The 24,722-nt window shown below is 39.4% G+C and overlaps 1 protein-coding gene and 1 long non-coding RNA gene across 2 annotated transcripts in view; both read right to left on the reverse strand.

Moving 5' to 3' along the window:
- Positions 1-22,030: 22,030 nt before the first annotated feature.
- LOC116406004 (E3 ubiquitin-protein ligase UPL6-like) overlaps positions 22,031-24,722 on the reverse strand; it is a 43,779-nt gene continuing 41,087 nt past the window's right edge. The window contains exons 3-4 of the mRNA XM_031889714.1: positions 22,715-22,813; positions 22,031-22,373 (exon numbers count right to left, since the gene is read on the reverse strand). Of these exons, the coding sequence (XP_031745574.1) occupies positions 22,302-22,373; positions 22,715-22,813 (171 nt within the window). The 3' untranslated portion in view covers positions 22,031-22,301. The remainder of the gene's footprint in view (positions 22,374-22,714; positions 22,814-24,722) is intronic.
- Positions 23,096-23,773, reverse strand: LOC116406008. The gene is made up of 3 exons (XR_004219090.1): positions 23,638-23,773; positions 23,374-23,514; positions 23,096-23,186 (listed from the first exon to the last, which is right to left on the reverse strand). It is a non-coding gene; the product is annotated as an uncharacterized LOC116406008 (long non-coding RNA).

The following is a 24,722-nucleotide window of genomic DNA, read 5'->3' on the forward strand; positions in this document are numbered from 1 at the left end:
ACCGTGTTTAAGTATCACTTGAACTTTCAGAACGACCTAAGAATGTTTATTTGTAAGTTCGTCACTCATAACCTACACAAAAGTTCAAGAAGTATGGAAAAAAAGGAAACACTACACGACCCAAAATGGCAACCAAGTGCGCAACTGCAACAAAAATAGTTCCAAACCAACCTAAAAAGTGGTCAAGGCGTGTCTAAGTATCACTTGGACTTTCAAAACAACCTAACAAAATTTAAGTGTAAGTTGGTAACCCATAGCCTACCAAAAAGTTTAAAAAGTGTGAAAACGGCACTTCAAGACCGAAAATGGCAACCAATTGGATAAGGTCAACAAACTTAGTTTCAAACCAACCTAAACGAGTTAAAACGTGTCTAAGTATCACTTGAACTTTTTAAAATGTCCTAAAACAGCTTACGTGTAGGTTCGTAACTCATAACCTACGAAAAAAGTTCAAATATTGTGCAAAAAGCACTACAAGACCCAAAATGGCAACCAAGTGTGTAAGTGCAACAAACTTAGTTCAAACCAACCTAAAATGTGCTCAAAACGTGTCTAGGTATTACTTGAGTTTTCAAAACGACCTAACAAATCCTAAGTGTAAGTTTGAAACTCATAATCTACCAAAAAGGTTGAAAAAAGCATTTCAAGACCAAAAATGACAACCAAGTGCAACAAACTCAATCTAACCTAAAATGTATTCAAAACGTGTGTACGTATCACTTGAATTTTCAAAACGACCCAGCAATGCTTAAGTGTAAGTTTGTAACTCACAACCTACCAAAATTTCAAAAAGTGTGAAAAAAGTACTTCAAGACCCAACATGTCAATCAAATGTGTTTAAAACTTAGTGTCAAACCAACCTAAAAAACATAACACATCACACTAAAAAACATAAGTGTAAAGTGAAAGTTATGAACAGAAGCAACTCTTTTTACCCTTGAAAACAAAACACATCACACTAAAAAACATAAACATCACTTTAACCCAACAGAAGCAACTCTTTTTACCCTTGCACTCACTATCACATTACTATCATGTTTGTCAACTGTCAAACTAACTCTTTTAAGTTATTTCGTGTGACTACAAAGTTATGAACACCATAATCTTAATTAAAACCTTTTAATAAATAAATGCGAAGTTACTACTCAAGAATGGCAAGGAATTCAAAAACATGACAGCTATCCTATTGGTTGAAAATGAGAAAAAAAAGTTAGCCAGACAACCTGTTTGGACTACAAGCAGCAGATATGATTCCTCAATATTTGACCATTCACTCTCCTCTCTACAAGTCTTCAAGCACATGATGTTGCCTACTTTCAGATGAGCAACATCATTCCGATCTTAACAGTCAGAAGAGCAAATCAAATCAATCCTAGCATATTCACAAATCACAACTAAAAAGTACAAAAACATTACAAAATAAAAACATGCAGCGATATCAACAAGCATTGAATAAATAATTAGCCAATTAATTGACATTACAAAATAAATAAAGCATTCTGATATTTTCTTATTTGTGCGCAGCCGATGTTCACAAAACAGCGTTTCGAACCCACGAGGGCCCTATGAATTCCTTGTGATGCTGTTTGGGTTGAACGCTCGGCAACATTCCAATCAATCATGAGTGATGTTCTTCGCCATATTTACGCAAGTTTGTTTTGGTTTTCTTTGATGACATCTTAATTTACAGCAAGTCCTTGGACGAGCATTTGCACCAATTGGCAATGGTTTTGGAAACTCTAGTAGCTCATCAACTGGTAGCCAACTTTAAAAAATGCCAATTTGCGGTTGACAAAATTGAATACTTGGGCCATGTTATTTCTTCAGAGGGGGTGGCAGCGGATCCAACAAAAATAGAAGCGATGGTTAAATGGCCAGCACCAAGAACGTGAAGGAGCTAGGTGGTTTTTTGGGGCTAACGGGGTATTATCGGAAATTCGTTGCAAACTACGGTTCTATTTGCTGCCCCCTTGACACAACTGTTAAGGTAACTTTAAGTGGATGAGACGACCGAGAACGCATTTCAGCAGTTAAAAGTCAGCAATGATGTCTGTCCGATGCTAGGTATTCCTGATTTTTCACAAAGTTTTGTGCCAGAAACTGATTTGGGTGTGGGTATTGGGGCTGTCCTAATGCAAAATCAACGACCAGTGGCCTTTTTCAGTCAAGCTTTACCTATTACCCATAGGTTTAAGGCTGTTTATGAACGGGAGCTTATGGCAATAGTGCTGGCTGTTCAAAAATGACCATATCTATTGGTAAGCCTTTTTGTGGTGCGTACAGATCAGAAAAGTTTGAAGTTTTTCTTGAACAACGGGCTATCGGGGGAGAATATCAGAGATGGATCGCTAAACTATTGGGGTATGATTTTGTGATTGAGTACAAGAAAGGATTGGAAAACAAAGCGGCCGATGCCTTATAGAGATTACCACCGGTATTTGAATTGGGCCTCGTAAGTATTGTGGGCGGGCTAAACCTTCGTTTTCATCGATCAAGTGGCTGGAAATGAATCTCTTAACAATATTCGATTGTCCTTGATAAATGGACAGCCAGCTCCAGATGGATATTTGCTACAAGGAGGAGGATTCACCTAATATTACTTTATATTTGAGTTCCATAACAGCCCGATAGGGGGACATCATGGTGCATTGAAAACATATCAAAGGCTAGCAAGGGAGGTCTATTGAGGTATAGCCCATATCCGCACCTATGTTGCTGAATGTTCCGTGTGTCAGCAAGCCAAATACTTGTCTTTAACTCCGGCTGGTTTCCTTCAAGCATTACCCATTCCGGACCGTGTGTGGGAAGATATTAGTATGGATTTTATTGAGGGCCTCCACAAATCCGAGCGTTATGATGTTATATTGGTAGTTGCGGATCGTCTTTCCAAGTATGCACATTTCATTCCCTTGAAACATCCATTTGGTGCAAAAGTGGTTGTTGCTGCTGTTTTTATGCGAGAGATTATTCGTTTGCATGGATGCCCCCGAAGTATAGTGTCGGATCGTGATCGTATTTTCACAAGTCTATTCTGGGAAGAGTTGTGGAGGTTGTTGGAAACTCAGTTGAGACGAAGCACCACTTACCACCCCCAAACGGATGGTCAAACAGAAGTTGTCAATCGAGGGGTGGAGACGTATCTACGGTGTTTTGCTATGAACACACCTAAACAGTGGGTTAAATGGCTAGCTTGGGTTGAATTGAGCTATAATACAACAGTCCGTACAGCCATATTGATGACCCCCTTCGAGGCCCTCTATGGGCGACCCCCTCTATATTACCGTATGTGAAGGGCTCGAGTCGGTGTGAATGAAGTAGACCATTTGATGAAAGAAAGAGATGAAATTTTGGGTGTTTTGAAGGCCAATTTACTGAAAGCACAGCAGCGAATGGTCAAATATGCTAATGCTAAAAGACAGGAGGTTCTGTTTAAGGTTCATGATTGGGTTTATGTGAAGTTACGCCCTTACCAACAGTCCTCTCTCAGCCGTTTTAAGCACCCCAAATTGGCCCCAAGATTCATTGGTCCATTTATGATCGTGGCACGAATTGGTTTCGTTGCATACCGTTTGGCCTTTCCCAAGGAATCGCTTATACACCCATCTTTCATGTTTCTGTTCTTCGCAAGGTGTGAGTTCAAACAGGCCATTATTCCCAATTCCAAAAGATTTGGCTGCTGATTTGTCTATGCAAGTGTCTCCAGTAGAAGTATTGGGAGTTCGCAAAACAATAGAAAAGGAGGACAACTTAGAAGTTTTGATCCGTTGGAGTGAGGGGACACTTGAAAGTGCAACATGGGAACAAGCTGCTCTTATTCAAGAACAGTTTCCTGAATTCCACCTTGAGGACAAGGTGGCTCTTTGGGGGGCGGATAATGATAGACCTCCCATAGTAAACGTGTATTCCCGTAGAGACAAGAATAGGAAGAAGAAAGAATGATTGAGAGTTAGTTGGTATTTTTCTATTTGTGTGGGCCCTTAGGAATGTGTTTGTTAGAGTGGGGCCAAGTATTTTGTTATTTCTCTGAGCAATTACTTAAGTGTCTTGAGTGGGAGGGTATGGGTATCTTTTTGGACATATGATGGAATTAAAGAGCTCACCTGTCTTAAAATAACGATCAGGCATCTGATGTCCTTTAACGATAGTGGCTTCTCCTGCTCATAAAACTCCTCATTGTCAATTATTATGAGCATGTGCCTGATTGATAAGGAAAGAAGTGATCAGGACATGCCGAATCTTATAACATACCATATAATTATATAACATCAGATGAGGAATTAAAGCGAAATTCAAAAGTAGAGGAACAGGAATAAAGAAGATAATCTTACTTGTACACAGGACAAAAAACAGCCAAAGGTAATAGCCAACCAGGTGCATCTCCTGATAAATATGCCAATTTCTCTGAAAAGGATGACCATTTTTTATTCTCGTGGCACTTTTTAATAAAACTCCAGAGTACTGGAACTAACTCCATTCTGTATGCTAGAATAGTCATAATTTTTTATGTCCCACACCAAGTTGTACTTAAAAAGATCTTTTCAAAAAAAATCTATAGAGTTTTTTTTTCTTTTTTAAATGAAGTACATGCATGTTATGTTTCTCGTTATTGAGAAAACATGACCTTTAAACCATTACTAACGCCATTATATCCAAACAGCAAGGTACACAAACCTAGTAGAGGATGACACATGCAACTTTGTCCATTGGGTAGAGAGAGGTGTGAAATGTGAATGTCCGCCACAGTAAAGAGTAAGAATTTGAGAGGAGAAACTCCAATTGGGATGTGGGCAACAACATGGCTTCTTACCAACATGAGAACTCAAAAGAGACAGCAGATGTTCTAGAGAAGCCAATGAACTCTTGGAATGTGAATCTGCACTTTCCTGCAATAGTTTGAGTGTGAATTAGTTCTCTGAAAACACCTGCAGAGGATAATCCACGGCAAAACAGAATGTCTATAAAAAAAACCACTTGCAAGTAGAAAAAAAAGGAAGTACATTTATACCTTCCCTGTCAAAGTGATATCCCTAATCAACGCATATGCATTTCTTTCCAGGAAGTAACCAACAATTTTACAAACCCATGGGAGTTCAGGTTGTAATAAGAAAATAATTGTGTCTAACAATAGAGTTGCAGGTGTGTTAGAGTTCACAGGTGCAGCCAAAAGTTGATTCCTCAATTGGTTTCTATCAAGAACAACATCAAGTAAGAATAATTCAGAGGAAAAATAAAGACAACTTATCATATATATAAATAAGATTAGTCTGAATTCGTTAGCTGAAGGTAAAAAAACCTTTATGTCAATTATATATATCTGAACAAAATCTAAGAAATATATCACTTTTCAACAAAAGAAATATATCATATACAATTAAAGGATCATAGCATAGAAAGCCAACAAAATCAACAATGATAGATCAAACATCTGTTTTTCCATTCAAAACGTTAAAAAGGATAAGTTTTTAATAAGGAATGTTGAAATGGAAAAAACTAATTACCTATTATGGTGTACAGTCTGGATGCAAGCATATGCAAATTTCTTAACTCTCTAATCCACTAAGGCCTTGTTAAGTACATAATCCTTGCTAGCGAAAATGCTCAACATATCCCCTATATATGTAAGAGAGAGAAAGGTAAGAAAGTACTAACACTAAGAGATATGTGCTATCAATTAGAACACTTTAAGATGATATTATCAATTAGAAAACCAAGCATAAAGCAACATAAGGGAAAATAACAAACAAGGGCACCACAGTGGTTCAGAAACCAATCAATATTTTCATTTGTCACTTTTATAATAATTTCCCAAGGGAAAATCCTCATAACAAGCCTCGTTTTCCCCCTACTATGGAACGGGGAGGATTCCTCCTCTTTTCAAAGCCCTCGTCAAACTCAATGCTAAGTTTGACTGCTCCCTTCGGAGTGACAACAAGCCTTGTTTTCCCCCTAATGTGGATCGGGGAGGATTCCTCCTCTTTTCAAAGCCCTCATCAAACTCGATGCTAAGTTTAGAACGCTAAGAGTAGGTGGTTTGGTTTTGGTTAGGCCAAAAGTAAAGTTTTCTGCTAAAAGCTCTGATAGTTAGGGAACTCAACACATTCTACTTGACCGAACCAAGTTGGATCTTTGTTTTTTTATGGGATTTTTCTAATGTATATTGCATGTGTTGTTTGTTTTTTATAGCTCTTGATTGTCTAACCTTTTTACGTTTTGCATTTGCAGTCTCTCTTTTGTTTCTTTGGTATGCAATGTGGTAACAAGGTCTTGCTAGAACCGGTGGGCTAACCTTTCTATGGTTCTAAACTTAGTTTCTAAGTTTGACTGCTCCCTTCGGAGTGACAACAAGCCTCGTTTTCCCCCTACTATGGAACGGGGAGGATTCCTCCTCTTTTCAAAGCCCTCGTCAAACTCAATGCTAAGTTTGACTGCTCCCTTCGGAGTGACAACAAGCCTTGTTTTCCCCCTAATGTGGATCGGGGAGGATTCCTCCTCTTTTCAAAGCCCTCATCAAACTCGATGCTAAGTTTAGAACGCTAAGAGTAGGTGGTTTGGTTTTGGTTAGGCCAAAAGTAAAGTTTTCTGCTAAAAGCTCTGATAGTTAGGGAACTCAACACATTCTACTTGACCGAACCAAGTTGGCTCTTTGTTTTTTTATGGGATTTTTCTAATGTATATTGCATGTGTTGTTTGTTTTTTTATAGCTCTTGATTGTCTAACCTTTTTACGTTTTGCATTTGCAGTCTCTCTTTTGTTTCTTTGGTATGCAATGTGGTAACAAGGTCTTGCTAGAACCGGTGGGCTAACCTTTCTATGGTTCTAAACTTAGTTTCTAAGTTTGACTGCTCCCTTCGGAGTGACAACAAGCCTCGTTTTCCCCCTACTATGGAACGGGGAGGATTCCTCCTCTTTTCAAAGCCCTCGTCAAACTCAATGCTAAGTTTGACTGCTCCCTTCGGAGTGACAACAAGCCTTGTTTTCCCCCTAATGTGGATCGGGGAGGATTCCTCCTCTTTTCAAAGCCCTCATCAAACTCGATGCTAAGTTTAGAACGCTAAGAGTAGGTGGTTTGGTTTTGGTTAGGCCAAAAGTAAAGTTTTCTGCTAAAAGCTCTGATAGTTAGGGAACTCAACACATTCTACTTGACCGAACCAAGTTGGCTCTTTGTTTTTTTATGGGATTTTTCTAATGTATATTGCATGTTTGTTTGTTTTTTTATAGCTCTTGATTGTCTCACCTTTTTACGTTTTGCATTTGCAAGTCTCTCTTTGTTTTTTTGGTATGCAATGTGGTAACAAGGTCTTGCTAGAACCGGTGGGCTAACCTTTCTATGGTTCTAAACTTAGTTTCTAAGTTTGACTGCTCCCTTCGGAGTGACAACAAGCCTCGTTTTCCCCCTACTATGGAACGGGGAGGATTCCTCCTCTTTTCAAAGCCCTCGTCAAACTCAATGCTAAGTTTGACTGCTCCCTTCGGAGTGACAACAAGCCTTGTTTTCCCCCTAATGTGGATCGGGGAGGATTCCTCCTCTTTTCAAAGCCCTCATCAAACTCGATGCTAAGTTTAGAACGCTAAGAGTAGGTGGTTTGGTTTTGGTTAGGCCAAAAGTAAAGTTTTCTGCTAAAAGCTCTGATAGTTAGGGAACTCAACACATTCTACTTGACCGAACCAAGTTGGATCTTTGTTTTTTTATGGGATTTTTCTAATGTATATTGCATGTGTTGTTTGTTTTTTTATAGCTCTTGATTGTCTAACCTTTTTACGTTTTGCATTTGCAGTCTCTCTTTTGTTTCTTTGGTATGCAATGTGGTAACAAGGTCTTGCTAGAACCGGTGGGCTAACCTTTCTATGGTTCTAAACTTAGTTTCTAAGTTTGACTGCTCCCTTCGGAGTGACAACAAGCCTCGTTTTCCCCCTACTATGGAACGGGGAGGATTCCTCCTCTTTTCAAAGCCCTCGTCAAACTCAATGCTAAGTTTGACTGCTCCCTTCGGAGTGACAACAAGCCTTGTTTTCCCCCTAATGTGGATCGGGGAGGATTCCTCCTCTTTTCAAAGCCCTCATCAAACTCGATGCTAAGTTTAGAACGCTAAGAGTAGGTGGTTTGGTTTTGGTTAGGCCAAAAGTAAAGTTTTCTGCTAAAAGCTCTGATAGTTAGGGAACTCAACACATTCTACTTGACCGAACCAAGTTGGATCTTTGCTTTTTTATGGGATTTTTCTAATGTATATTGCATGTGTTGTTTGTTTTTTTATAGCTCTGATTGTCTAACCTTTTTACGTTTTGCATTTGCATGTCTCTCTTTTGTTTCTTTGGTATGCAATGTGGTAACAAGGTCTTGCTAGAACCGGTGGGCTAACCTTTCTATGGTTCTAAACTTAGTTTCTAAGTTTGACTGCTCCCTTCGGAGTGACAACAAGCCTCGTTTTCCCCCTACTATGGAACGGGGAGGATTCCTCCTCTTTTCAAAGCCCTCGTCAAACTCAATGCTAAGTTTGACTGCTCCCTTCGGAGTGACAACAAGCCTTGTTTTCCCCCTAATGTGGATCGGGGAGGATTCCTCCTCTTTTCAAAGCCCTCATCAAACTCGATGCTAAGTTTAGAACGCTAAGAGTAGGTGGTTTGGTTTTGGTTAGGCCAAAAGTAAAGTTTTCTGCTAAAAGCTCTGATAGTTAGGGAACTCAACACATTCTACTTGACCGAACCAAGTTGGATCTTTGTTTTTTTATGGGATTTTTCTAATGTATATTGCATGTGTTGTTTGTTTTTTTATAGCTCTTGATTGTCTAACCTTTTTACGTTTTGCATTTGCAGTCTCTCTTTTGTTTCTTTGGTATGCAATGTGGTAACAAGGTCTTGCTAGAACCGGTGGGCTAACCTTTCTATGGTTCTAAACTTAGTTTCTAAGTTTGACTGCTCCCTTCGGAGTGACAACAAGCCTCGTTTTCCCCCTACTATGGAACGGGAGGATTCCTCCTCTTTTCAAAGCCCTCGTCAAACTCAATGCTAAGTTTGACTGCTCCCTTCGGAGTGACAACAAGCCTTGTTTTCCCCCTAATGTGGATCGGGGAGGATTCCTCCTCTTTTCAAAGCCCTCATCAAACTCGATGCTAAGTTTAGAACGCTAAGAGTAGGTGGTTTGGTTTTGGTTAGGCCAAAAGTAAAGTTTTCTGCTAAAAGCTCTGATAGTTAGGGAACTCAACACATTCTACTTGACCGAACCAAGTTGGATCTTTGTTTTTTATGGGATTTTTCTAATGTATATTACATGTGTTGTTTGTTTTTTTATAGCTCTTGATTGTCTAACCTTTTTCCGTTTTGCATTTGCAAGTCTCTCTTTTGTTTCTTGGTATGCAATGTGGTAACAAGGTCTTGCTAGAACCGGTGGGCTAACCTTTCTATGGTTCTAAACTTAGTTTCTAAGTTTGACTGCTCCCTTCGGAGTGACAACAAGCCTCGTTTTCCCCCTACTATGGAACGGGGAGGATTCCTCCTCTTTTCAAAGCCCTCGTCAAACTCAATGCTAAGTTTGACTGCTCCCTTCGGAGTGACAACAAGCCTTGTTTTCCCCCTAATGTGGATCGGGGAGGATTCCTCCTCTTTTCAAAGCCCTCATCAAACTCGATGCTAAGTTTAGAACGCTAAGAGTAGGTGGTTTGGTTTTGGTTAGGCCAAAAGTAAAGTTTTCTGCTAAAAGCTCTGATAGTTAGGGAACTCAACACATTCTACTTGACCGAACCAAGTTGGATCTTTGCTTTTTTATGGGATTTTTCTAATGTATATTGCATGTGTTGTTTGTTTTTTTATAGCTCTTGATTGTCTAACCTTTTTACGTTTTGCATTTGCAGTCTCTCTTTTGTTTCTTTGGTATGCAATGTGGTAACAAGGTCTTGCTAGAACCGGTGGGCTAACCTTTCTATGGTTCTAAACTTAGTTTCTAAGTTTGACTGCTCCCTTCGGAGGGACAACAAGCCTCGTTTTCCCCCTACTATGGAACGGGGAGGATTCCTCCTCTTTTCAAAGCCCTCGTCAAACTAAATGCTAAGTTTGACTGCTCCCTTCGGAGTGACAACAAGCCTTGTTTTCCCCCTAATGTGGATCGGGGAGGATTCCTCCTCTTTTCAAAGCCCTCATCAAACTCGATGCTAAGTTTAGAACGCTAAGAGTAGGTGGTTTGGTTTTGGTTAGGCCAAAAGTAAAGTTTTCTGCTAAAAGCTCTGATAGTTAGGGAACTCAACACATTCTACTTGACCGAACCAAGTTGGATCTTTGCTTTTTTATGGGATTTTTCTAATGTATATTGCATGTGTTGTTTGTTTTTTTATAGCTCTTGATTGTCTAACCTTTTTACGTTTTGCATTTGCAGTCTCTCTTTTGTTTCTTTGGTATGCAATGTGGTAACAAGGTCTTGCTAGAACCGGTGGGCTAACCTTTCTATGGTTCTAAACTTAGTTTCTAAGTTTGACTGCTCCCTTCGGAGTGACAACAAGCCTCGTTTTCCCCTACTATGGAACGGGGAGGATTCCTCCTCTTTTCAAAGCCCTCGTCAAACTCAATGCTAAGTTTGACTGCTCCCTTCGGAGTGACAACAAGCCTTGTTTTCCCCCTAATGTGGATCGGGGAGGATTCCTCCTCTTTTCAAAGCCCTCATCAAACTCGATGCTAAGTTTAGAACGCTAAGAGTAGGTGGTTTGGTTTTGGTTAGGCCAAAAGTAAAGTTTTCTGCTAAAAGCTCTGATAGTTAGGGAACTCAACACATTCTACTTGACCGAACCAAGTTGGATCTTTGCTTTTTTATGGGATTTTTCTAATGTATATTGCATGTGTTGTTTGTTTTTTTATAGCTCTTGATTGTCTAACCTTTTTACGTTTTGCATTTGCAAGTCTCTCTTTTGTTTCTTTGGTATGCAATGTGGTAACAAGGTCTTGCTAGAACCGGTGGGCTAACCTTTCTATGGTTCTAAACTTAGTTTCTAAGTTTGACTGCTCCCTTCGGAGTGACAACAAGCCTCGTTTTCCCCCTACTATGGAACGGGAGGATTCCTCCTCTTTTCAAAGCCCTCGTCAAACTCAATGCTAAGTTTGACTGCTCCCTTCGGAGTGACAACAAGCCTTGTTTTCCCCCTAATGTGGATCGGGGAGGATTCCTCCTCTTTTCAAAGCCCTCATCAAACTCGATGCTAAGTTTAGAACGCTAAGAGTAGGTGGTTTGGTTTTGGTTAGGCCAAAAGTAAAGTTTTCTGCTAAAAGCTCTGATAGTTAGGGAACTCAACACATTCTACTTGACCGAACCAAGTTGGATCTTTGCTTTTTTATGGGATTTTTCTAATGTATATTGCATGTGTGTTTGTTTTTTTATAGCTCTTGATTGTCTAACCTTTTTACGTTTTGCATTTGCAGTCTCTTTTTGTTTCTTTGGTATGCAATGTGGTAACAAGGTCTTGCTAGAACCGGTGGGCTAACCTTTCTATGGTTCTAAACTTAGTTTCTAAGTTTGACTGCTCCCTTCGGAGTGACAACAAGCCTCGTTTTCCCCCTACTATGGAACGGGGAGGATTCCTCCTCTTTTCAAAGCCCTCGTCAAACTCAATGCTAAGTTTGACTGCTCCCTTCGGAGTGACAACAAGCCTTGTTTTCCCCCTAATGTGGATCGGGGAGGATTCCTCCTCTTTTCAAAGCCCTCATCAAACTCGATGCTAAGTTTAGAACGCTAAGAGTAGGTGGTTTGGTTTTGGTTAGGCCAAAAGTAAAGTTTTCTGCTAAAAGCTCTGATAGTTAGGGAACTCAACACATTCTACTTGACCGAACCAAGTTGCTCTTTGTTTTTTATGGGATTTTTCTAATGTATATTGCATGTGTGTTGTTTGTTTTTTTATAGCTCTTGATTGTCTAACCTTTTTACGTTTTGCATTTGCAGTCTCTCTTTTGTTTCTTTGGTATGCAATGTGGTAACAAGGTCTTGCTAGAACCGGTGGGCTAACCTTTCTATGGTTCTAAACTTAGTTTCTAAGTTTGACTGCTCCCTTCGGAGTGACAACAAGCCTCGTTTTCCCCCTACTATGGAACGGGAGGATTCCTCCTCTTTTCAAAGCCCTCGTCAAACTCAATGCTAAGTTTGACTGCTCCCTTCGGAGTGACAACAAGCCTTGTTTTCCCCCTAATGTGGATCGGGGAGGATTCCTCCTCTTTTCAAAGCCCTCATCAAACTCGATGCTAAGTTTAGAACGCTAAGAGTAGGTGGTTTGGTTTTGGTTAGGCCAAAAGTAAAGTTTTCTGCTAAAAGCTCTGATAGTTAGGGAACTCAACACATTCTACTTGACCGAACCAAGTTGGCTCTTTGCTTTTTTATGGGATTTTTCTAATGTATATTGCATGTGTTGTTTGTTTTTTTATAGCTCTTGATTGTCTAACCTTTTTACGTTTTGCATTTGCAAGTCTCTCTTTTGTTTCTTTGGTATGCAATGTGGTAACAAGGTCTTGCTAGAACCGGTGGGCTAACCTTTCTATGGTTCTAAACTTAGTTTCTAAGTTTGACTGCTCCCTTCGGAGTGACAACAAGCCTCGTTTTCCCCCTACTATGGAACGGGGAGGATTCCTCCTCTTTTCAAAGCCCTCGTCAAACTCAATGCTAAGTTTGACTGCTCCCTTCGGAGTGACAACAAGCCTTGTTTTCCCCCTAATGTGGATCGGGGAGGATTCCTCCTCTTTTCAAAGCCCTCATCAAACTCGATGCTAAGTTTAGAACGCTAAGAGTAGGTGGTTTGGTTTTGGTTAGGCCAAAAGTAAAGTTTTCTGCTAAAAGCTCTGATAGTTAGGGAACTCAACACATTCTACTTGACCGAACCAAGTTGGCTCTTTGTTTTTTTATGGGATTTTTCTAATGTATATTGCATGTGTTGTTTGTTTTTTTATAGCTCTTGATTGTCTAACCTTTTTACGTTTTGCATTTGCAAGTCTCTCTTTTGTTTCTTTGGTATGCAATGTGGTAACAAGGTCTTGCTAGAACCGGTGGGCTAACCTTTCTATGGTTCTAAACTTAGTTTCTAAGTTTGACTGCTCCTTCCTCGGAGTGACAACAAGCCTCGTTTTTCCCCCTACTATGGAACGGGGAGGATTCCTCCTCTTTTCAAAGCCCTCGTCAAACTCAATGCTAAGTTTGACTGCTCCCTTCGGAGTGACAACAAGCCTTGTTTTCCCCCTAATGTGGATCGGGGAGGATTCCTCCTCTTTTCAAAGCCCTCATCAAACTCGATGCTAAGTTTAGAACGCTAAGAGTAGGTGGTTTGGTTTTGGTTAGGCCAAAAGTAAAGTTTTCTGCTAAAAGCTCTGATAGTTAGGGAACTCAACACATTCTACTTGACCGAACCAAGTTGCTCTTTGTTTTTTATGGGATTTTTCTAATGTATATTGCATGTGTTGTTTGTTTTTTTATAGCTCTTGATTGTCTAACCTTTTTTACGTTTGCATTTGCAGTCTCTCTTTTGTTTCTTTGGTATGCAATGTGGTAACAAGGTCTTGCTAGAACCGGTGGGCTAACCTTTCTATGGTTCTAAACTTAGTTTCTAAGTTTGACTGCTCCCTTCGGAGTGACAACAAGCCTCGTTTTCCCCCTACTATGGAACGGGGAGGATTCCTCCTCTTTTCAAAGCCCTCGTCAAACTCAATGCTAAGTTTGACTGCTCCCTTCGGAGTGACAACAAGCCTTGTTTTCCCCCTAATGTGGATCGGGGAGGATTCCTCCTCTTTCAAAGCCCTCATCAAACTCGATGCTAAGTTTAGAACGCTAAGAGTAGGTGGTTTGGTTTTGGTTAGGCCAAAAGTAAAGTTTTCTGCTAAAAGCTCTGATAGTTAGGGAACTCAACACATTCTACTTGACCGAACCAAGTTGGCTCTTTGTTTTTTTATGGGATTTTTCTAATGTATATTGCATGTGTTGTTTGTTTTTTTTATAGCTCTTGATTGTCTAACCTTTTTACGTTTTGCATTTGCAGTCTCTCTTTGTTTCTTTGGTATGCAATGTGGTAACAAGGTCTTGCTAGAACCGGTGGGCTAACCTTTCTATGGTTCTAAACTTAGTTTCTAAGTTTGACTGCTCCCTTCGGAGTGACAACAAGCCTCGTTTTCCCCCTACTATGGAACGGGGAGGATTCCTCCTCTTTTCAAAGCCCTCGTCAAACTCAATGCTAAGTTTGACTGCTCCCTTCGGAGTGACAACAAGCCTTGTTTTCCCCCTAATGTGGATCGGGGAGGATTCCTCCTCTTTTCAAAGCCCTCATCAAACTCGATGCTAAGTTTAGAACGCTAAGAGTAGGTGGTTTGGTTTTGGTTAGGCCAAAAGTAAAGTTTTCTGCTAAAAGCTCTGATAGTTAGGGAACTCAACACATTCTATCTTGACCGAACCAAGTTGGATCTTTGTTTTTTATGGATTTTTCTAATGTATATTGCATGTGTTGTTTGTTTTTTTATAGCTCTTGATTGTCTAACCTTTTTACGTTTTGCATTTGCAAGTCTCTCTTTTGTTTCTTTGGTATGCAATGTGGTAACAAGGTCTTGCTAGAACCGGTGGCTAACCTTTCTATGGTTCTAAACTTAGTTTCTAAGTTTGACTGCTCCCTTCGGAGTGACAACAAGCCTCGTTTTCCCCCTACTATGGAACGGGGAGGATTCCTCCTCTTTTCAAAGCCCTCGTCAAACTCAATGCTAAGTTTGACTGCTCCCTTCGGAGTGACAACAAGCCTTGTTTTCCCCCTAATGTGGATCGGGGAGGATTCCTCCTCTTTTCAAAGCCCTCATCAAACTCGATGCTAAGTTTAGAACGCTAAGAGTAGGTGGTTTGGTTTTGGTTAGGCCAAAAGTAAAGTTTTCTGCTAAAAGCTTCTGATAGTTAGGGAACTCAACACATTCTACTTGACCGAACCAAGTTGGATCTTTGTTTTTTTATGGGATTTTCTAATGTATATTACATGTGTTGTTTGTTTTTTTATAGCTCTGATTGTCTAACCTTTTTACTTTGCATTTGCATGTCTCTTTTTGTTTCTTTGGTATGCAATTGTGGTAACAAGGTCTTGCTAGACCGGTGGGCTAACCTTTCTTATGGTTCTAAACTTAGTTTCTAAGTTTTGACTGCTCCCTTCGGAGTGACAACAAGCCTCGTTTTCCCCCTACTATGGAACGGGGAGGATTCCTCCTCTTTTCAAAGCCTCGTCAAACTCAATGCTAAGTTTGACTGCTCCCTTCGGAGTGACAACAAGCCTTGTTTTCCCCCTAATGTGGATCGGGAGATTCCTCCTCTTTTCAAAGCCCTCATCAAACTCGATGCTAAGTTTAGAACGCTAAGAGTAGGTGGTTTGGTTTTGGTTAGGCCAAAAGTAAAGTTTTCTGCTAAAAGCTCTGATAGTTAGGGAACTCAACACTTCTACTTGACCGAACCAAGTTGGATCTTTGCTTTTTTATGGGATTTTTCTAATGTATATTGGTGTGTTGTTGTTTTTTATGGTCTTGATTGTCTAACCTTTTTAAGTTTTGCATTTGCATTCTCTCTTTTGTTTCTTTGGTATGCAATGTGGTAACAAGGTCTTGCTAGAACCGGTGCGGCTAACCTTTCTATGGTTCTAAACTTAGTTTCTAAGTTTGACTGCTCCTTCGGAGTGACAACAAGCCTCGTTTTCCCCCTACTATGGAACGGGGGAGGATTCCTCCTCTTTTCAAAAGCCCTCGTCAAACTAAATGCTAAGTTTGACTGCTCCCTTCGGAGTGACAACAAGCGTTGTTTTCCCCTAATGTGGATCGGGAGGATTCCTCCTCTTTTTCAAAGCCCTCATCAAACTCGATGCTAAGTTTAGAACGCTAAGAGTAGGTGGTTTGGTTTTGGTTAGGCCAAAAGTAAAGTTTCTGCTAAAAGCTCTGATAGTTAGGGAACTCAACACATTCTACTTGACCGAACCAAGTTGGATCTTTGCTTTTTATGGATTTTTCTAATGTATATTGCATGTGTTGTTTGTTTTTTATAGCTCTTGATTGTCTAACCTTTTTACGTTTTGCATTTGCATGTCTCTCTTTTTGTTTCTTTGGTATGCAATGTGGTAACAAGGTCTTGCTAGAACCGGTGGGCTAACCTTTCTATGGTTCTAAACTTAGTTTCTAAGTTTGACTGCTCCCTTCGGAGTGACAACAAGCCTCGTTTTCCCCTACTATGGATACGGGGAGGATTCCTCCTCTTTTCAAAGCCCTCGTCAAACTCAATGCTAAGTTTGACTGCTCCCTTCGAGTGACAACAAGCCTTGTTTTCCCCCTAATGTGGATCGGGGAGGATTCCTCCTCTTTCAAAGCCCTCATCAAACTCGATGCTAAGTTTAGAACGCTAAAGAGTAGGTGGTTTGTTTTGGTTAGGCCAAAAGTAAAGTTTTCTGCTAAAAGCTCTGATAGTTAGGGACTCAACACATTCTACTTGACCGAACCAAGTTGGATCTTTGCTTTTTTATGGGATTTTTCTAATGTATATTGCATGTGTTATTTGTTTTTTTATAGCTCTTGATTGTCTAACCTTTTTACGTTTTGCATTTGCAAGTCTCTCTTTTGTTTCTTTGGTATGCAATGTGGTAACAAGGTCTTGCTAGAACCGGTGGGCTAACCCTTCTATGGTTCTAAACTTAGTTTCTAAGTTTGACTGCTCCCTTCGGAGTGACAACAAGCCTTGTTTTCCCCCTAATGTGGATCGGGGAGGATTCCTCCTCTTTTCAAAGCCCTCATCAAACTCGATGCTAAGTTTAGAACGCTAAGAGTAGGTGGTTTGGTTTTGGTTAGGCCAAAAGTAAAGTTTTCTGCTAAAAGCTCTGATAGTTAGGGAACTCAACACATTCTACTTGACCGAACCAAGTTGGCTCTTTTTTTTATGGGATTTTTCTAATGTATATTGCATGTGTTGTTTGTTTTTTTATAGCTCTTGATTGTCTCACCTTTTTACGTTTTGCATTTGCAAGTCTCTCTTTTGTTTCTTTGGTATGCAATGTGGTAACAAGGTCTTGCTAGAACCGGTGGGCTAACCTTTCTATGGTTCTAAACTTAGTTTCTAAGTTTGACTGCTCCCTTCGGAGTGACAACAAGCCTCGTTTTCCCCCTACTATGGAACGGGGAGGATTCCTCCTCTTTTCAAAGCCCTCGTCAAACTCAATGCTAAGTTTGACTGCTCCCTTCGAAGTGACAACAAGCCTTGTTTTCCCCCTAATGTGGATCGGGGAGGACTCCTCCTCTTTTCAAAGCCCTCATCAAACTCGATGCTATGTTTAGAACGCTAAGAGTAGATAGTCTGGTTTTGGTTAGGCCAAAAGTGAAGTTTTCCCCCATTTTTTATGGGCTTTTTCTAATGTATATTGGATATGTTGTTTGATTTTTTTATAGCTCTTGATTGTCTTACTGTTTTATGTTTTGCATTGTCAAGTCTCTCTTTTCTTTCTTTGGTATGCAATGTGGTAACTAGGCCTTGCTAGAATCGGTGGGCTAACCTTTCTATGGTTCTACATTTAGTTACTAATTAAGTTTGATTGCTCCCTTTGAAGTGACAATAAGTTTTGTTAATGTCGACCCTTTTCTAAAGGGATTTAGTTCATTGTGGCTAGACAAGAGGCTTCTAACTCATGTTTGACAAGACAAATTTGTTAAAACCATCCCAGTTTCTAAAGAGAGCCTCCTATCCTTTTTTACTCTATCTAGGCTAGGTTTGGACTAAGTGCATCATAGGTAAGTCACGACAAAGCAACAAAGGAAGACAAAGCTAGAAAAGTATCCATGCACTTATTTATTATACATTCAATCAAGCATTCACAACACACATACCATTTTCTCAATCATGCATTCACATCTCAATAAGAAATAGCTAAAAGGAGCTTAAAACAAAAAAGACAGCAGCTTATGCTCAAATTGCAGCACATATACTCATCAAAATTCAGAATTTCACATCATAAACCCGAGCTCAGTGCTCAAGGGTTGCCAATCATGCTTTTTATGCAAGATCTAATTAAGCTAAGAAGGTATAATGCTCATTATTGTATGGAAAGAATTCTGAAAAATTTTGAAATTTGGGCAAAATTTGAACCCCCAAGTTTACACTAAACATGCAAGCTAAGCAAGCTATTACCCACACCCACTCAAAAAATTGCTTTTTCTGTCCTAAAAGCTTTTGAAAATCAAAGTAAATGGAGAAAAATAAGGGGGAACTTTGGACTCCCCTGGAAGGATCGACATCCATGACTTTGGTTTGAAGCTTGCATGGATAAACCTTTTCATTCCTTTTTCATTGATTATTCATCCTTGTTCCTGAAAATCAAAGGAAATTCTCTCAATTTTATATATTACTAAAATTAGGATACATATAAGTCTTAACTAGTCTCATAGCACCCTCCATTCATCTTCCCCTACACTGGCTATGGTATCAAAATTTTCAATTAAGTAATACGTCTACTAACGAACTTGAAAACAAAACACATCACACTAAAAAACACAAACATCACTTTAACCCAACAGAAGCAACTCTTTTTACCCTTGCACTCACTATCACATTACTATCATGTTTGTCAACTGTCAAACTAACTCTTTTAAGTTATTTAGTGTGACTACAAAGTTATGAACACCATAATCTTAATTAAAACCTTTTAATAAATAAATGCGAAGTTACTACTCAAGAATGGCAAGGAATTCAAAAAACATGACAGCTATCCTAATTGGTTGAAAATGAGAAAAAGAAAGTTAGCCAGACAACCTGTTTGGACTACAAAGCCAGCAGATATGATTCCTCAAATTTGACCATTCACTCTCCATACTCTACAAGTCTTCAAGCACATGATGCTGCCTACTTTCAGATGAGCAACATCATTCCGATCTTAACAGTCAGAAGAGCAAATCAAATCAATCCTAGCATATTCACAAATCACAACTAAAAAGTACAAACATTACAAATAAAACATGCAGCGATATCAACAAGCATTCTGATAAATAATTAGCCAATTAATTGACATTACAAAATAAATAAAGAAAAACAAGCATTCTGATGATATTTTTCTATTTGTGCGGGCAGCCGATGTTCACAAAACAGCGTTTCGAACCCACGAGGGGCCCTATGAATTCCTTGTGATGCTGTTTGGGTTGAAACGCTTCGGCAACATTCCAATCAATCATGAGTGATGTTCTTCGCCCATATTTACGCAAGTTTGTTTTGGTTTTCTTTGATGACATCTTAATTTACAGCAAGTCCTTGGACGAGCATTTGCACCAATTGGCAATGGTTTTGGAAACTCTAGTAGCTCATCAACTGGTAGCCAACTTTAAAAAATGCCAATTTGCGGTTGACAAAATTGAATACTTGGGCCATGTTATTTCTTCAGAGGGGGTGGCAGCGGATCCAACAAAAATAGAAGCGATGGTTAAATGGCCAGCACCCAAGAACGTGAAGGAGCTAGGTGGGTTTTTTGGGGCTAACGGGGTATTATCGGAAATTCGTTGCAAACTACGGTTCTATTGTGCTGCCCCCTTGACACAACTGTTAAAAAAGGTAACTTTAAGTGGAATGAGACGACCGAGAACGCATTTCAGCAGTTAAAAGTCAGCAATGATGTCTGTCCCGATGCTAGGTATTCCTGATTTTTCACAAAGTTTTGTGCTGGAAACTGATGCTTCGGGTGTGGGTATTGGGGCTGTCCTAATGCAAAATCAACGACCAGTGGCCTTTTTCAGTCAAGCTTTACCTATTACCCATAGGTTTAAGGCTGTTTATGAACGGGAGCTTATGGCAATAGTGCTGGCTGTTCAAAAATGGCGACCATATCTATTGGGTAAGCCTTTTGTGGTGCGTACAGATCAGAAAAGTTTGAAGTTTCTTCTTGAACAACGGGCTATCGGGGGAGAATATCAGAGATGGATCGCTAAACTATTGGGGTATGATTTTGTGATTGAGTACAAGAAAGGATTGGAAAACAAAGCGGCCGATGCCTTATAGAGATTACCACCGGTATTTGAATTGGGCCTCGTAAGTATTGTGGGCGGGCTAAACCCTTCGGTTTTCATCGATCAAGTGGCTGGAAATGAATCTCTTAACAATATTCGATTATCCTTGATAAATGGACAGCCAGCTCCAGATGGATATTTGCTACAAGGAGGAGGATTCACCTAATATTACTTTATTATTAGCTGAGTTCCATAACAGCCCGATAGGGGGACATCATGGTGCATTGAAAACATATCAAAGGCTAGCAAGGGAGGTATATTGGCGAGGTATGAAAGCCCATATCCGCACCTATGTTGCTGAATGTTCCGTGTGTCAGCAAGCCAAATACTTGTCTTTAACTCCGGCTGGTTTCCTTCAAGCATTACCCATTCCGGACCGTGTGTGGGAAGATATTAGTATGGATTTTATTGAGGGCCTCCCCAAATCCGAGGGTTATGATGTTATATTGGTAGTTGCGGATCTTCTTTCCAAGTATGCACATTTCATCCCCTTGAAACATCCATTTGGTGCAAAAGTGGTTGCTGCTGTTTTTATGCGAGAGATTATTCGTTTGCATGGATGCCCCTGAAGTATAGTGTCGGATCGTGATCGTATTTTCACAAGTCTATTATGGGAAGAGTTGTGGAGGTTGTTGGAAACTCAGTTGAGATGAAGCACCACTTACCACCCCCAAACAGATGGTCAAACGGAAGTTGTCAATCGAGGGGTGGAGACGTATCTAGGGTGTTTTTCTATGAACACACCTAAACAATGGGTTAAATGGCTAGCTTGGGCTGAATTAAGCTATAATACAACAGTCCGTACAGCCACATTGATGACCCCCTTCGAGGCCCTCTATGGGCAACCACCCCCCTCTATATTACCATATGTGAAGGGCTCGAGCCGGGTGAATGATGAAGTAGACCATTTGATGAAAGAAAGAGATGAAATTTTGGGCGTTTTGAAGGCCAATTTACTGAAAGCACAGCAGCGAATGGTCAAATATGCTAATGCTAAAAGACGGGAGGTGCAGTTTGAGGTTCATGATTGGGTTTATGTGAAGTTACGCCCTTACCGACAGTCCTCTCTCAGCCGTTTTAAGCACACCAAATTAGCCCCAAGATTCATTGGTTCATTTATGATCGTGGCACGAATTCGTTTCGTTGCATACCGTTTGGCCCTTCCCAAGGAATCGCTTATACACCCGGTCTTTCATGTTTCTGTTCTTCGCAAGGTCGTGGGTTCAAACAGGCCATTATTCCCAATTTCAAAAGATTTGGCTGCTGATTTGTCTATGCAAGTGTCTCCGGTAGAAGTATTGGGAGTTCGCAAAACAATAGAAAAGGAGGACAACTTAGAAGTTTTGATCCGTTCGAGTGAGGGGACACTTGAAAGTGCAACGTGGGAACAAGCTGCTCTTATTCAAGAAACAGTTTCCTGAATTCCACCTTGAGGACAAGGTGGCTATTTGGGGGGCGGGTAATGATAGACCTCCCATAGTAAAGGTGTATTCCCGTAGAGACAAGAATAGGAAGAAGAAAGAATGATTGAGAGTTAGTTGGTATTTTTCTATTTGTGTGGGCCCTTAGGAATGTGTTTGTTAGAGTGGGGCCAAGTATTTTGTTATTTCTCTAAGCAATTACTTAAGTTTCTTGAGTGGAAGGGTATGGGTATCTTGATTTTGGTATAGACTCTCATTAGAGAAGTGTGTAGAGATTGGGGAGCTCTCAAATCCTCCCCCACAGTTGATAAATAAAATTTTGGCTAAAGCCTTGACAAAAGCTAATGTAGAACATCCCCCTTCTTTATGTTTCTTGAGTTTTATCCTAGAGGAGGTGTTTGAATTACCATTTTTATAGTTTAGGATTAGTTATTTGAATTAACAATTTTGTATCTTGAGTTAGTTATAAGTAAACTAACTCAACCCCAAGTTAGTTTAACAACTCTTGTAATCTCCAGCCTATAAAAAGGCTTCTCATTTTCATTAATAAATGATAAAAAAAAAGGCATTATACATAAAGATTTCCTAGCTTTGCAATTACAGCATCAAAAGCAATGTACAGTTCAGATGAGACTTTATTCCAGTATAGAGTAGCTCTGTAATTGCAGATCAAGAAAGTGAATGTAGCATGGAAATCCCAAATTCAACATTTGGAAGTTAGCAATTGACAATCTCATTAGTAGGCAGTGCACCCATAATAAAATGTAAGATTTTTAGAACCCTAAAAATTCAAGTAACTTGCAACTAGTCATTGTCATGACCATCAATACTACGATTAGTGGATCAGCACAAAATACAAAACAGTAAGACAGTAAATCTTTAAAAACCTTACTTCTGTTTTAACTTGCTCAAGAAGAATGTTGCAAAAAGTATATCAACAAGAGTTCCTTCAAACATGACCTACAGGAAGAAGGGTAAAACAACAACATCCTGTCAAAAATCATTTAATGTGATTGAGATCTTTTAGCATGACTGCTTGAGAACTTTTAGCACAACCGGGCAGCAACTTCAATAACAGAAAAACATGCATAATGTAGGAAGACAGCAGATTTCAAATTATGACATTGTATTTATGAATGTCAGGCGATACATTAATGTTCCAAAATTCAACCAAAGTATGGGGTGAAAGATATATAAGAATCTTCCACGATAAGGCCAAGACCAGGATATCCTTATCCAAAAAAAGAAAAAACTAATCAACCAAAGTAAATTCCATGTATGATTGGGAATTATGGCCATACCTTTGCCAAAAGAACTTCGAGGAAATGGAAAAACTGGAGATGTTGCTCATGTATCATTCCCGAACCAGGATTGGGGTAGAGCAAATGGTCAGCAATTTGCTGGATTACCAAGCAGAAAATAACTTATATTAGAAAAAATGAACAATACATACCCACATATTACTGAAATTTTATGAAATAGATTTCAAGCAACCAATTTTTATATTGAAATGTGATCTCACAACTATTTTTATTTTGAAAAGCGATTTCAAACAACTATGGCTGTCTCATCACGCTTCATGTTATCCAATAATACTACAGGATTAACAAAGCCATGCCATGCTAATAATAAGGAATGTCGTGATAACCTTAAATAAACCATACTGCACGTCAAAGGCTGCCGTGTAATGTTCTCCATGACATCTTTAAAAATACCACCACCATCAATTCCTGCCTCCTCAACTCCAAATTCATTAACAAAAGACACACGTATCTGCATGCAGAAAAGTGAAGCAATTGACCCAACACAAACAAGAAAAAACTAATAAACAATTACAAGTAACTCTGCAACTATAGGATGCAGAAGAGGGAAGGGGTCGTTTTCACGAGGGCAAAGAAAAAGATAGAAAAAAGTAAGATAACAATTTCATTTTTCATAAATCATGGAAGTCTGAAATTACCGATCCTTGAAGATCAACTTCAGACAATGCACTCATCTGACTGAAAGCATCTTCCAATATATGATTTCGTCGAATTCTAAACCGGTTTCTGGCAAAAACAGCAAGAGATCCATTCCTTTGCCTAGCTGCTGCTAGTTGTGTCTGTGAAATGAGTTATAGAGAAAGTAACCATAAATAAAAAATATCTTACATATTTCTATAACTAACAGTCGTCCAAGAAATTCAATATTGTGGATAAGGAAACCAAAAAAATAACTTGCTTACAGTGAAAATCTTAACCCTGCTAGTAAACGGTACTAAAAAGGGAACTCGCTTGTGTATATCATTTGCTCTGGTATTTTCTATCACTGCCTACAAAGAAACAAGGCCAAGTAAATAATTAGAATTACGATCAGATAGCAGGTCGTTAGAACCAAAACATTCATTGAGAACAATTACCTGTGAAATGAAATAATCATTCATCGCGTCAGCATGGAAGTCACTGGGTGGTGTAAACTGCCGTCTATTGTTCCAGTCTTGCAACTACAACGAGACAATTTAATCTTAGTAGATCGACAAAATGATGCATGGATAAACAATCTTGGAACTTTGGACTCCCCTGGAAGGATCGATATCCTTGACTTTGGTTTGAAGCTTGCATGGATAAACCTTTTCATTCATTTTTCATTGATTATTCATCATTGTTCCTGAAAATCAAAGGAAATTCTCTCAATTTTATATATTACTAAAATTAGGATACATATAAGTCTTAACTAGTCTCATAGCACCCTCCATTCATCTTCCCCTACACTGGCTATGGTATCAAAATGCTCAATTAAGTAATACGTCTACTAACGAACTTGAAAACAAAACACATCACACTAAAAAACACAAACATCCCTTTAACCCAACAGAAGCAGCTCTTTTTACCCTTGCACTCACTATCACATTACTATCATGTTTGTCAACTGTCAAACTAACTCTTTTAAGTTATTTAGTGTGACACTACAAAGTTATGAACACCATAATCTTAATTAAAACCTTTTAATAAACAAATGCAAGTTACTACTCAAGAATGGCAAGGAATTCAAAAAACATGACAGCTATCCTAATTGGTTGAAAATGAGAAAAAGAAAGTTAGCCAGACAACCTGTTTGGACTACAAAGCCAGCAGATACGATTCCTCAAATTTGACCATTCACTCTCCATACTCCACAAGTCTTCAAGCACATGATGCTGCCTTCTTTCAGATGAGCAACATCATTCCGATCTTAACAGTCAGAAGAGCAAATCAAATCAATCCTAGCATATTCACAAATCACAACTAAAAAGTACAAACATTACAAAATAAAACATGCAGCGATATCAAC

This window comes from Cucumis sativus, unplaced genomic scaffold (genome assembly GCF_000004075.3).
Source record: "Cucumis sativus cultivar 9930 unplaced genomic scaffold, Cucumber_9930_V3 scaffold54, whole genome shotgun sequence".
Classification (NCBI taxonomy): Eukaryota; Viridiplantae; Streptophyta; class Magnoliopsida; order Cucurbitales; family Cucurbitaceae; genus Cucumis; species Cucumis sativus.